Genomic DNA, 14120 nt, shown 5'->3' with positions numbered 1-14120 from the left:
ACAAGGGAGGGAGGAAACTTCATCAGCTTAGTGCAAATACAGGTCAAAAAGGTCAAAGGAGGACCTTACATTTTTCTGACAGTTTCGAATGTGTGGGTGGGGCTGCCTGGGTAATGCTATTTGGGTAAACAGCCCAAAATCCCAAGACAAGCCACTCGCCAAGTTTTGTGTTTTCCCCCCAAAAAACACAAGTAATGCTGGAGTGTAATCTATATAATTATAGAGTCGCCTCCGTCGATTCGAGGCTTAACTGGGGGCACAAGGCAAACGGAAGTTTCAATTTCTGAAGACAAAGGCTCTCAAGGACCAGGATTAAAATATACGAGTACAAGTTCGAGTGCACACTCCCACAGAAATCGAAAATCGAAAGTAAAAGCGAAATGTAAACAAGCTTCAATCCAATCAAAGAAAAAGAAAAAGAAAAACGAACGGTGGGTACAATTTACGCATCCTTAGGAGCAGCAGAATCGTATCTTATCCCAAAGCTTCTTATGTAATGCAATAAAATACACACGCAATCCCAACACACACACACACACACCTCCAGAGGAAACAGCATCAATAAGGTGTATGAAATTAAAATGCAAAATACAAACATCAGCAAGAAAAATAAACAACACTTGACGCTTGACGCTTGAAACTTGACGCACTGGGAAATGTTGCGGGGAAAATGGGATGGCAGGAGTAACCTCTTCGACTGCGGGAGACAGTCTTTAGGGTCTTTGGGCCCATCACAAGCTCGGATTTGGGCCCTGAGATGGGGCTGAGGGGCCACCAACTCAAACACAAACACATTGTGAACACATTAAGGATTACGGCGAGCAGTGCCAGTGCGAAGCCTTAATTTCAGGGGAAATAATTCCAGCGGATGCCGTCGGTTACCTGATAATATATTCTGCCCATGAAAAACCCAGTAAACTCGACTCCAAACTACTTTGACTTCACTTTAGTTACACAGCTTTGACTTCATAAGTTGATTGAGAAATAAACGAAGGCAGTTTCAACTTAATTCCAATTTGTTTAAGTACATTCGAGCTTCTTTTTCTCAATGAGGTACATGTTACAAAGGGCAGAAGCAGCTTCAAACCTGAAAGGCTACCTCTAATTACTTGTTAATTTCAAGTTTTTTAGGTTACTGTTTTAGCATCTTAGTTTATAGAAAACCCTTGCAGTTGGCTCGTATTTCTTTTCACAGCTTCTCCTCTCGTTGCAGACCCAAAAGAAAAGCCAACTGTTTGATTTACTTAGCATGAACATTGTTGCAGCGCCCACCTTTTCTCTTACAAGATCCAATCCCCCGGGACGAAAGTTTTGCGCCAAGTCTTAGACAGCATTTTCATTTTATTTCGCGCACCAGCACCAACCAGCACCATCCATCACCAGTTGTTTGTTTTGTTGCCATGTCAATAGGAAGAGCTCATACCTTTCTCGCTGTCGTTGTGCAGGGTCCCGACGACACTGCCAAAGAAGCGCTTGTCCAGGATCTGCAGCAGCTGCAGGGCGGTGGCATGCACCTCCACGCGCGGACAACCCGTCATCAGGAGCGTCACGGTTATCACCGATGTGTAATGGTCGCACGGATATTCCCTGCAATACAAAAATACCAAATTCATGTTAAAAAATAGCCTCAATAAACGTACAAGTGGAAGAGTGGCTTCCCAGAGTATTTTAATGACTTGTTGACTTGTGGACGACTGGCGTTCGTCTTGAGTTTAAGCACAATTTTAATTATCCCACAGAGCGGGCAGAGGCAATGCAATTAAGACCCATTTAAATGTCGAAGCATACCTCCAACTTATTGTCTGCGTTTACGGGTATGCACAAGTCTATGCACATGTCCGCGCCCCTCCGCAGTTGGTGCCCTGGGCAACAGCATTTGGAGGACACTCCACACGACTTACCATGCGAAGTCCCACATGCAAGTGAATATTTTACGCAAATCGATTTTCGCTTTACATTCGCACACACGATACACGTGGAGGCAGGCAACAAAGTACCGGGTTTTAATACCTATTATTAGTCGTTGTGTTTACGGGCGTGTGTTGTACTTGGCTGTCCCAGGACCTGGCACTCATAAGGAAGGAAAGACACCGAAAGATAGCGCCACCAAAGATAGATCTCTCCACTTACAAAACATCTCTGCCACTTACACACTTCTCTCGGCGAATCTCGCACACAAGAGGCGATAAATGGTGTGCGGAAGAGCAAAAACTTTAAGTTCACAAAACCAATTGGCCTTTTCAGCGCATTCCTGTTGGGCGTTAAGATCAAAGTTCATGGCCAAATTGCCGGCCATTTGTCAGACCCAAATTGCCCTTCGATAAGCCGGGCCACCACCAGCAGACCCGCAGACCCGCGAAGCCACCAGCAAGACACAATATTCCGATATAATCAATCAATTTCTGCCTCAAGTTCGTTGGAATTTGCGTTTCCTTTCTGCTCTGTCAAGGATTTTTCAAGTCTTGTTCAACAATTTAAAGTTATCCGGCCCGCTTTTCCACGCTCTGTCCAATAAAATGTGAAATATTTCCGTTTTTTATGTGGCTGCCACATGCACTCTGTTGCAGCTAGAGAGACTCTTCCCCAATCAAATGCCTGGCATAGGTCTGCAGAAAAAGTAAAAAAGAATCTTCCACGCTTGCTCTTCTCTCACATTAAATCCCAGACACGAGGTCCAGCCGACAAAGATACAAAGGCCCTGGTGCCGCAATCTTCCCTGATCACATCCTCGATTTGGAAAAACCGCATAACTAGTGTTTGCCTTGGTTACGATAAGAGGCAGGGGATTCAATGAACCAAATGCCAGAGACACATGCACAGTGGAAACTTTAAATTGCGGCGAGACTGCGGCAGAGACTGAGGCTGAGATTAATGTGGCAGACGGGCAAATAGGCTTCCATGAAATTTACATGCAAACCAATTATCAAACTGAATTGTGCTCGGCAACGTGTTGCTTCTGACTGAAACTCGTTTGCTGCGGTGTGCCGCGGTGACATCGTGTAAAATTAACAAACATCAAAAGCAAAGTGGTATCTCCTTTGCCGCAACTTTCAAAACTACACGAGACACGGCGAGTGCGTATATCTGTGGCTCCACAAACGACTGTTCCCTGGACTGTTCCGTTGGCATCCCTTTTCCTTGGATTTCCAAAGTTCATTCGTGAAACATTCGCCGCCTGTGTCTTGGCGTGCATTAAATGCAATGAGCCATGCATGCGGCTGTCATATTAATGTTTATCTACGAAATGCTCCTGTTCTCCTCGTGTTCTGGCCAACATTATGGGGGAAAGTGAAAAATAAGGAGCGGAAATAAAAATCGTGCATGGCCTGAACAAATAGGCTGTCAGACACTCGTGCCCCGCATTGTGGGCTCTAGTGTGTGTCTGCGTGCGTATAAATTTAAAGCGATTCCATTGTCGACAGACACGTGAAACGATACTTAAGTGCCCCCCAGAGCGGCCTCTGCCATGGAGGCTGGAAATGAGCTTACGAGCGATGTGGGGCACGGAGGCAGTGGAGGATAACGGGCTGAAACAAATTAAAACGGGGGCATACGGGCACGGGAAGGGGCACGTAAGGCGCTTAAACATTAAGCGCTGCTACCTCCGTCCCCCGTCCGCCCTCCACCCTGCATGTACGCCTTCACCCCCTCAATTCACTTACTTGGCACTGAAGATCGAGGCCAGGGCCAGGAAGCAGGCATCCGCTTCGCGTGGAGTCGATGTATAGCAACGATCGATGACCCACTCAAGGAGCTGGCCCATATCCGGGTTGGATTCCAGCAGCAGCACCACCGTATCCCGAGCCAATTGGTAGATCTGTTGGTGGTGTAAGAACGGAAATATGTGTATGTTTCAGTGAGTGTGTGTGTGGGCGGGGGTGTTACCTTCTCGTCCTTTGAGGTTAGCAGCAGATCCAGCCACTTGTATATGATGCCATCGTCTTGCAGGTGCGGCGCATAGAAGATATGGCCGCAGCAGAGCAAAGCGGACATGGCCTGGGGCGCGAAAACTTGGTTAAGACTTTTGGGAATCGATGGGTGGGTTCGTTGTGGATTATACTTGCCTGCAGGGCGCTGAACTGCAGCTTCTCCTCCTCGAGGGTCTGGCCAATCTGCGATGTAATGCTCAGCGGCTTGGAGAAGCTGCCGCACCACGTGGCAAACAAATTGAAAAGATTACGCTTCAGGTCGCGCGACAGCAGCGTGGCACAGGATTCCACTAACATAAGGCGAAAAGAATAGGCGGCAATCAGTCTTGCTACAGATGGGACAGATACATATATTCCTTTGAGGGCTTACATGAGAAGTTCTTAATCATTTTGCGTATGAAATTGCAAAAGTGCGCCTTCACCTCGCGTATGCTGAGGTTGTCCTTGTCCGTTTCGGCCATCAAATAGGCCATGGCGCCCTCGATATACTCGACAAAGGTCGGATGCAGCGACATCGTGTCACGTTCCAGCACGCAGGTGCTGCAAAATGACGGTTGACGAAAACTTTCTAATGAGGGCCGCACACTTCAATGCTTCAATGGGCACCAATCATGGGTACGCACCTCACTCCAAAGGTACCATTCTCGGCAATCTTCTCCAGGACTCTTACCACCTGCAGGCGCAGGGCATCGCGACGGCGTCTCCTTCTCATGTTCTCCTGCTTGCGATCGACTGCCTCACGTATGTACAGCACCAGCTCCTCCATCAGATCCCTGCCAGAGGGACAGCCAAATTGTTGAATAAATGCTACAAATTGAGGGGCAAACGATTCAGTGCTTACTTGAGAGCGTCGTGGTTTATCAGGCCCAGTGCATTGACGGCGGCATCCCGCACATCGACGACCTCGCAGCGCAGTAGGGGCACCACCAGCTTGTAGAGGGCATGGGGCGAGGCGCTGCCCATGGCAGACTTGTCACTGCGATCGGCGTTCAGGGAGTCCGGCGATGAGCTGTAAAACAAATTTATAGCCAGGGATTTTTAGTGTCAAACAGTGTTGACGGGGCGCCAAGAAGAGCTCTCCCCGGAGGGCCAGTACTCGTAATCTCTGTTAATGTGGTTCTTGTTCGACTTTGTCGTGTCGTCTGTGTCGCCTTGGCAGGGTCGTGGGTCGTGGTTCGTGGGTCGTGGTCGTGCCATCCATCATTAACCAAAGGTCCATAAAGTTTATTTAGGCTTAAAACGATGCACACGGGCCTGGCTCTTAAATTTATTTGCTGGCAGGCTCTCGACAGAATTGTTCACTTTTTCCACAGACGGACGTTCAATATGTATACATGTATATCTATAGAGGGTACAATACAATCCTTCTTCTCCTGCATTCCAACGATAAACATTATGAATATTAAATTCGAAATCTGTTTTTCAATTAAAAAGCAATGCACAAAATACAAAAACACCACTCTGGGGGTTGCGTGTGGTCTTCCTTTCTTTGCTTCGGTGAACATTTGAAAATTTACACAGACACAGAGAGGCAGAGAGAAGCATCAATAGAGGCAGCCGCAACAGAAGAGGGGCTACGAATAATAATAATAAATGACAGCAAGCAAATAACAATCTTTCTTTCTTTTGTTCATTTTCTCTTTAATTTTTCTCTTCTGGTTTTTTCACTGCTGCACACAACGCCAGAAAAACGAAACCAAAGCCAAGGAAAGCTCTTGCGGAGGATGTTTTTTTGTGTGTGTGGGGAGGGAGTGCGGGGGACTGGCGCTATTTGAAAAATAAATATACTTGTCTTAAAATTATTTTTCAGCACACAGCAAACAAGGGGGCGTGACCGGTTTGGGTGGTTGTGGGGGGGAAGGCGGCAAAGAAACGAGCAAATTGTTTGGCAAATTATATGGCAACCACTCGACACGAAATCAGGCCAATAGAAACGTGAGAGCCAAAGGAAAATACATAAATTCATATGTGAAAACAAGCAAGAAATTTAGGAGTCAAAGCGTAGACAAAATAGACAGGCCGAAGGCTTACAATACTCCCTAGAGGGGAGGCAACGTATATGATATAATAAAAGCTTGCAGAAAATAAACAACAACTTGAAGATTTTTTGAGCCTAAGCTAAATAACTGGGATTGTTAAATAGTTTTCAACTTTATGATACTAAATTATATCAAATTTAATTCGAATCGAGTAAATCGAGTGCTTTCCACCACGAAAAGAGCCACTTCTACTGCCATCCTCCCATTCCAAATACACAAATCCACATAACAAAAAACAGCATTTTGAAAACTAAGAATGGAAATTACTGGTTCGAGAGAGCATCAGAGCAAATATTAATTTCAAAACGACATTCTAAAAAATTCAATTACATGCCAAAAGCTACACAAAAAACACGGGGGAAAACAAGCACACAGAACTATCGGATAATTAAATATAAATATATAATATATTGGTGTTTGTATATAAAGGTTGTGTTGTTTATACAAGACATGGAAATTGGTATTTTGATTTTAGTTTTTATTATTTGCTTTACCCGAGTCGCTTCTGGCGCGCCTCTTTGCGTCCGTAGGAGAGCGGCAGCGTGAAACGCGTGACAATTCCCTCGGGCCCAAAGACATTGGATGGTATATTGTCCAGGGAATCGGACAGCGAACGCGAGTCCGACTGATCTTGCAAACTATAAATTACAATATTCCATATAGATATCGAAACAAACATCAAAGTACGTGAATGCGGACAGTGTTTCATGGACATGGATGGGTGTTGGTTGGTTGGTTGGTTGGTGGATTCATGGTTTTGCATGATCGACATTTTATTAACGCAGCTTTCGGCAAATATTAAATAGTTTTTGCCAAACTGTTTGCTCTTCTCTACAATGGGAATGGATGCATGGTGGGGTTCTCTGAACGAATATGCGCGTGTGTGTGATTTGTTTGTGTGAGTGTGTGTGTGGACATGGGCGGTGGGGGTGGACGTGGTCATGGGCATACAATTCGAGTACATACAATGGGGGTGTGTGTGTTTTTCTCTGAATGTGGCTTTTTCCGGTTCAGCGTTTTTTTTTTTTTTTTGTGCGTTTGTAAAATCCCATATATTTTATTGACATTTACCCTTTGGGTCAACATTTGTAAATGGATGCGGATGGAAAATGGTTTTCATGAGTGCAATTTTTACAGATTATAATCCAGTTATATTCAAATTAAATCACTCAACGTACTCTAAGATGTAAAAAACGAGACTAAAATACCAAAAATATATTTTTTACATACATTCTAAATGCAATAACGAATAGCCACATTATTTAAATCGTAAAGCTGCCTATTAATATGCTAAATAATATGACTATAAGGCTTTCGCTTAATCATTTCACTCTCATAAGCGGGAAGCTCTATTTGATTCGAACTAATCCTCATTCTCGTATGTAAACCCATCTAATGTGCGGCATCATTCAGGGTTTACACGTGACTGAGAGCTTTTTAATCCTTGAAATAAAGTTCAAAAAAGCAGTGTCAAACAGCAGCCTATCTTGCCTGAATGAACAGACAACTATAGATAGACTATAACTCTAGATCAATCAATAGTAGTTTTAAACATAAAAACGACAGTCCAGTGTTATATGTGAGGGGAAGCATATCAATCGTTAAATTCCAGTATAAAAGGCACTATACCATAAAACTCCCCATATTCTTTCCCTTTTTAAACAGAGTATATGCCATATAAAGTGTCTGTCTACTAAAGCGATTCATCCATCAACCTGTACGAATTACCTGTAGCTGACAGCATCTCTGTGTTTGAAAGCCACAACAACTTATTTTTGCACACAAGAAAAGACTTTAATTTGATTTAATTAGTTCAATTTGCTAATGAATAGCAATTAAATGATAGACCAGACTCCTTTTGACATTCACCAGAGAGATGCCAAGCCCTTTCTCACCCCAAAAGCATAGCTGGTCTCCTCTCCCCCGATTTATGCATTTATAAAAATAGGTACAAGCTGCTATTTATAAAATTGGAAGTGCATTCAGCAGGGCATAGAAATAAGCTACTGCCATTACTATTTTTAGTACCCTAACCCTAACCTTGGTGCCCTCCAAGTTTTCACTGCTGGTCATAGTTCAACCATCACCAATCCATCTATCCATCTATCTATCTATCATATTTCCCCACCCCAGCCATTTTGGAGCGTGTACTTAATTATAAACAAACTAATCAAAGCGAGTACCCAAATATTGACACTGGGACGATACTCTGTTTGCTTATCCTTCGACACACGACACTGAATGACATTAACTACACTTTAAATATGCTAATTTTATGCAGCATGCATTGTAAAACACAACAACTAAATCTACGCCACGTGGCGTGTGGGTAACATTGAAGGGCGACATTAAAATATATTAAATTGCATTCAAATATCTAATTAACGAGTAATTTTGCAAATGGAGAGGGTGGACAGAGTTGAATTAATGCAAAATCTCACATATCCCCAAATATGTATAAAACAAACAGAAAACTAATGTTTGTGTGTGTGGCTGACAGTGAAAAATTGTATGCAGATTTTTAGATAGGATGGTGTGAGTGTGTGTGGGGATGCATGATGCACAGACAGACCCAAAAACACCACCACCACCGCAACCACCGCAACCACCGCAACCACCGCAACCACTGCACTCCACACAGAACCGCAGTGAATGCGGGAGCAAAGCTAGCGAGATGCAGAGACAAATAATACAGGGGACACGGGATAGGGACACGGGACACGGGACACAGGACACTGATAAAAATAACATTCAAATGCGAGATATCAGATGCAACCCGAGATGCTTTCGTGCAGAATGTACGAGTACGAGTAATTGAATGCGCAACATAAATGAATGTTAATCAAACAAATATAAAATGAAGTGTGTCTGCTTTGTGGATCTGTTGCTGGAGTTGAGTTTCAGGTGAGAGAAGGTTGAATGCTATCGTGGGGGTGGGGTGGTGGATGCCTGAAGGCCACCCACATACATACCTCAAGCTCAGGTCGGGGGAGGCACAGCGCACCGCTACGCTGGGAATTTGCGGCACCAGGCGCATTGCGCAGGCCACCTGATTGCGCCACAAGCGTAGATAGGAATCCTTTTGGCTCTCGGTGGGCACTTTCTTGGTGGGCGCCGAGCTGCGCAGCAATGAGGCGCGATTGTCGCTAACGGGGCTGCAAAGAAGGCCAGCATTAAACGATTTTCCAGAGTCTAAAGTCATGCTGAGACTTACGTGGGATCTATGACACTGTAGAGGGCATTGAGTCGGGTAAAGCAAATGGGCCAGGCCTGGGCCACAGCTGATGGGCACTGCTGCAGGATGCGCTGACGTTCCAACAGGCCAAACAGACAGGTGGCCCAGGGATCGAATGGCGGCTGTGGAGTGGAGGCAATGGCGGCAGCAGCAGCTGCCGCTGAGCTGCTGGCCTGAGACAAGTTGAGCGTGGATGTGGAAGACTTTGAGTTGTCTGTGAGAGTGAGATGTGGAGGAAGGTTAGATTGGATTACAAAGGACTGGTGCTACCGCTCCCATTCGCTTACCGTCTGTGAGTCCTGCCAGCCAGACGCCACTCGAGCGCTCGGCTATCCACTGCAGGTCAATGCAGTTGGCATTGAGTATGGCCGTCTTCTCCGTTTGCGGCAACAGTGGCAGACACTTCTCCACAATCGGTGGCACACAGCGGTCCATGACATCGATGAGTGGCGGCTCGGTTTCGGGTATGCCCAGGGCCCGCATCAGATTCTTGACCTCCTTGAGAATCATGGCGGCCAGCTTCCGCAAATACGGACGATAGTTACAGAGCAGCACCAGGGCGAAGCCCTCGACAAAATGGAGCGTGGTGGCCAAGGGTATCTCGTTCTTCTTGTTCGCATCGCTGGCCATATTCAGCACCGTGTGCTGAGTGATGCTGGACATGCCGCTGGATGTGGTGATGCTGCTGGCAGCACTGCTTGCGGTATTTAGGTGCTGCTGCTTCGACAGCTGACTGCTGGTGGTATCCTTGCTGGCCACGGTAGCAGTTGCAGCTGCTGCTGCTGCTGCCACAGTCGGAGCTGTCGCCACTGCCGCTGCCTTTGGCTGTGCTGCGTTGGCCCCATTGGCCGTGCCACCGCTGGGGGCACTACTCTGGGCACTGGTCGTATTGTTGCCATTCACATTGATCGCACAGCGCCAAATGTTGAGGAAAACGAACAAGATGCGTGTGCAGTTCTCCAACAGCTGCGGATAGGTGTCGGTGACGTCGCGCACCAGAAACTGGGTGTAACCGTGCACGACATCCTGACGCCAATCCGGGAAGTCAATGACCAGCGTCTGCAGCGACTGGTGCGTCAGTATGCGCAGCTCCTCGTCCATGTGGACGGTCAGGCGGGACAGCAGATCGACCAGCTCGTGGGCGGTCATCGTGTCGGGTATCAGGCGTGGAACAGCGGCCACACACGTTCGGAAAAGATCAATGCGCGGCTTCCGCTCCCCCGATAACATCTCGTCCGGCTCCTTGTTCTGGTTCTGCGTGTTGGTCATCATCAGCGGTCGGCCGTAATGCACGTCCAGGGCCCGCAGTATGTCCACGAACACCCTTCGCACGTGCGGAAAGTACGTGGACATGCCGATGCTACGTGCCGTGTCATCGGTCAGCATCTTGTTGATGTAGGTCCGCTTCACCCGCAACGTGTTGCCCGATGGCAGCACCGGCACAGTCCGGGGCATCGGCGGTTCGCCGTCCTTCTGCTGCAGCGAGTCGGCAACGACCAGGAAGGCTCGCAGGCCAATGCTCATGCGCTCTGGATTGAGTATCAGCTTTATGGATCGCCCCACGCACAGCAGATCGTAGACAATCTCACGCATCGCAAAGTCCAGACGCTCCTGGGCGATGAATTGGATGATCTTCACGAAGATATTCAGCGGCGTGTCGCGTGGTACAACGCCCTTGGAGCCTCTGTTTTTGGAAGAAAGTGCAATTAGAAAAGCAAATGACTTTCGGCCGGCCATGAACTCACTTCGGAAAGAGCGAGTTAACAATGCTCTGGAGGCGGGAATGCGTGGCCGAGTTGGATTCGCACTTGATGCGTATCATGTAGACCCACAGCAGGCGGTAGAGCGACTCCAGGGCCACGCGACTCATTTTGGCATCGCGGTTCTTCAGATTGCTCAGGCACATGGCCAGGAAGTAGTGCCAATTAGTCAGGAAGAAGGTCTTCTGCGAGACGCACAGCAGGCAGGTGACCAGCGGAAAGAGTGCCAGTCGATGCTTGGACTTTGTGGAGGCATCCAACGTCTGTACATACAACAGCTCCACAAAGTTCTTCACACAAGGGACATTCACCTCGTTTTTGACGGCCTGCCAAGGGCGAGAAAAAGGATCAAGTAATATAGGAGGCATGAACATTTCCAGTCATTAATCCACCCGGTACTCGAAGTGTTTAGGAATACATATATCAGTGCCCCTTCCATGCGCTTACTCATTCTCTCTCCTAATCGTGCAGTGTGAGCATCCTTTCGGAAGGGAGCGAGATAGAGAGAGAGACATATGTGAAAGGGAGGATAAGCGAAGTGCAGGAACTAGCATTAGAACAAAGCTAGCGGTCCTTGCACCCCTCTTTCTCTCTAAGTTTTCCCCCCCCCCCCCCCCCCGAGATCGCGGAGAGATCTCTCCTTCCACGCATCAACCAACCAATCACGTAGGTATGCACTGACTGAGTACCGGGCCGCGGATCGTTATTACTTACCGCCGCTACCGGCACCAAGATCTCCACAAAGAGTCCGGCCAGGGCATGCTTGATATCCTTGTCCTTGACCTCCTGGAAGTACTGGCCGCACTCGTGCATGAACTGAAACGAGGCCTCAAACTCCTCGATGGGCACCATCTTGACGCGAAAGAACTTCATGCCCATCAGCAGGCTGATGATGCTCTGGGTGGTCGTTGGTGAGGCCTCCTTGGCGCGCAGCTCCTTCAGTTCGCTCATGAAACGCTTGCGCACCGACGCAAAGCGACTTTGGGCCAGGACGCCAATCACCTCCGCATAGAGATCGGCGATCATGTGTATGTTGTGGGCATTCGGGTTGTTCTGTAGGCCATCCTTGTACTTGAAGTGCTTGAAGGCGAGGTTCTCGATGCTGCGCACCAGATCCTCGTGCCCCGGATGGAACGGCAGCTGCTTGAGTATCTCAATCAGGGCCAAACAGAATATAAACTCCACTGCCGCCTCGCGACGCTGCAGCTGGAAGTCCAGGTCCGCGGGCTTGTTGTTGTTGCTGTTGGCAGACGCCTGCGCGCTGCTGGTGGGCGGCGGTTTCTTGAGATCATTCTTAATCTCCATGTCGGACAGCTGGCGGCGATGCCACGCAAGCAGCGTGTGCAGCAGCGAGGGCAGACAGTGCTCGGCCACCGATCCCAAGGCCGAGAGCAGCTGATCAAACTGCTGATCCTCGCCGCGCTGCAGTAGTTTCGAGAGGTTCTTGTCCGCACTCTCCAGCATCACGAGCTCGATCTTCTTCTCCGCCTGGGCGGTGAAATCGCTAAAGAGGTTCCGCATCACAATTTCACCGGGACGCGGAGCTCCAGAGAGCTCCACGCCGGCCACACTCGCCGCCAGAGCGTGCATCTCCGCCTGCGTGTAGCTGGGCAGGACGTTGATGATGGAGCTCCTCGAGTGGGCGCCCCACGGCAACAGTGACTGCCGCTGTGGTATGACCAAAGCCGGTGGTGAGGCGTAACTCTGGCGATTGGCAGGCACACTCTGGTAGGCAATAGCCGGCGATGGCGATGCCGAAGCCGATGCCGAGGCCGATGCAGATGCAGATGCGGATGCAGATGACGATGAGATTAGCTCTAGACTGCTCACTGGCAGCTGCTGCAGCTGCTGGTGCGACTGCTGCTGCTGGTACTCCAGTTGCTGCTGTGATTCATATTCGATCCCATAGGGATACTCATCGCCCGGCAGTTGGTAATTAATGGGCGACGTGGTGCCGCCGCTTCCAGTGCTGCTCGGACCATTCCGACTGGTCTTTGGCGTTGAGGTATACTCGGCTGAGTTTATGGAATGACGCTGCTGCTGTCCACCGCCACTGCCGCCCGGGGATCCCGCGTTTGCGCTACTGCTGCTGTTGTCCACCAGTTGCTGCTGCTGCTGCTGCTGCGTTGTTTCGCTGTTATCGACGGTATCGCCACCGCCAACGCTGCCGACAGCCAGAGTCGCCTGATAAGCATCTTCCTGGAAAGCAGCATTACGCTGTGGGCTCTTTGTGGGTGTTGCTCCTCCTACCCCTACCCCTACTCCTACTCCTACTCCTACTCCTCCTCCGGTTGTATTGGGACTGGCACTAGTGGAGGGCGAACCGCCGCCGACTGCAGAGTCATTTAGGTGTTGCTCATTTGGGTTTTGATTTGTGCCTAAAAAAGGGGGGAATAAGTTTGTTTTAATTTCGATTCGATTCTTTTCTTCAACTCTTTCTAAATGGATTTGCTAAAAATGATTCATTCTACGCACAAATCATACAATAAATTACGCCTAGCGCTCATGTGTATAAGAAATTATGAATTTTTGGTTGATTTGTGGCATTTTTTTGTTACCCAAACAAAAACTCTGGTCTTAGGACACGCCTATAAAATGTAATCTGTAAATAGAAATTATCATCATCATCATCATAAACATCATCATTATCACAAGATGTGGGGGTGTGAGGTGTAGGGGAGTGTCTGTAACACGCCCCAAAAACCGAAAGAATAACACTCCCTTTTTACGCGTCCGATTCTGGACTTTGGTTCTAAATTGAGTTTCGTTGCGGTGGCTATCATCCGACGTATAACTTGGCGGTTTTATATCTTAATTGGCAAGACTGTTATAACTGTTTTCGCCTGACATCGTCGTCCATATGGCCTGTTTGATTGATGGCATTCCCATTCCCATTCTCTCCAGCCCAACCCCCAACCGAAAAAACACTCTTCAAAATCAAAATATGCAAAACAATAATTACAATACACGATTCCCCCGCCATATCTCTCATATCTCTGATCTCTTTTTTTGTGGTGCCGATAAGGGTTCAAAACAAAATCGAAATTCCAACTAAAAACGAGAGGGAAAACGACATGGAGGAGGGTTGTGTGGTTTCAAGGAAAAACCAATTAAAAGGGCCAGAAACTTCGTAGGAAATTGATCATGACATCGATGT

At 47.8% G+C, this 14120-nt stretch overlaps 1 protein-coding gene across 12 annotated transcripts in view; it reads right to left on the bottom strand.

The window, feature by feature from the left end:
- Positions 1-14120, bottom strand: part of LOC108151436 (protein furry) — a 49565-nt gene that overhangs the window by 28145 nt on the left and 7300 nt on the right. For 7 of the 12 annotated variants that reach the window (XM_033386724.1, XM_017280040.2, XM_033386725.1 and 4 more), the window contains exons 2-14: positions 11678-13341; positions 10949-11289; positions 9491-10887; positions 9183-9417; positions 8941-9123; positions 6463-6606; positions 4771-4938; positions 4553-4702; positions 4300-4469; positions 4065-4219; positions 3886-3996; positions 3663-3817; positions 1424-1587 (exon numbers count right to left, since the gene is read on the bottom strand). In XM_033386724.1, the coding sequence (XP_033242615.1) occupies positions 1424-1587; positions 3663-3817; positions 3886-3996; positions 4065-4219; positions 4300-4469; positions 4553-4702; positions 4771-4938; positions 6463-6606; positions 8941-9123; positions 9183-9417; positions 9491-10887; positions 10949-11289; positions 11678-13341 (5037 nt within the window). The remainder of the gene's footprint in view (positions 1-1423; positions 1588-3662; positions 3818-3885; positions 3997-4064; positions 4220-4299; positions 4470-4552; positions 4703-4770; positions 4939-6462; positions 6607-8940; positions 9124-9182; positions 9418-9490; positions 10888-10948; positions 11290-11677; positions 13342-14120) is intronic. The other 5 variants (XM_033386728.1, XM_033386727.1, XM_017280043.2 and 2 more) reach the window with 1 other exon arrangement.

The sequence above is a fragment of the Drosophila miranda genome, chromosome XR (genome assembly GCF_003369915.1).
Source record: "Drosophila miranda strain MSH22 chromosome XR, D.miranda_PacBio2.1, whole genome shotgun sequence".
Taxonomy (NCBI): domain Eukaryota; kingdom Metazoa; phylum Arthropoda; class Insecta; order Diptera; family Drosophilidae; genus Drosophila; species Drosophila miranda.
Note: the sequence above shows the minus strand (reverse complement) of the source record. Positions and strands in the feature narration are given on the sequence as shown.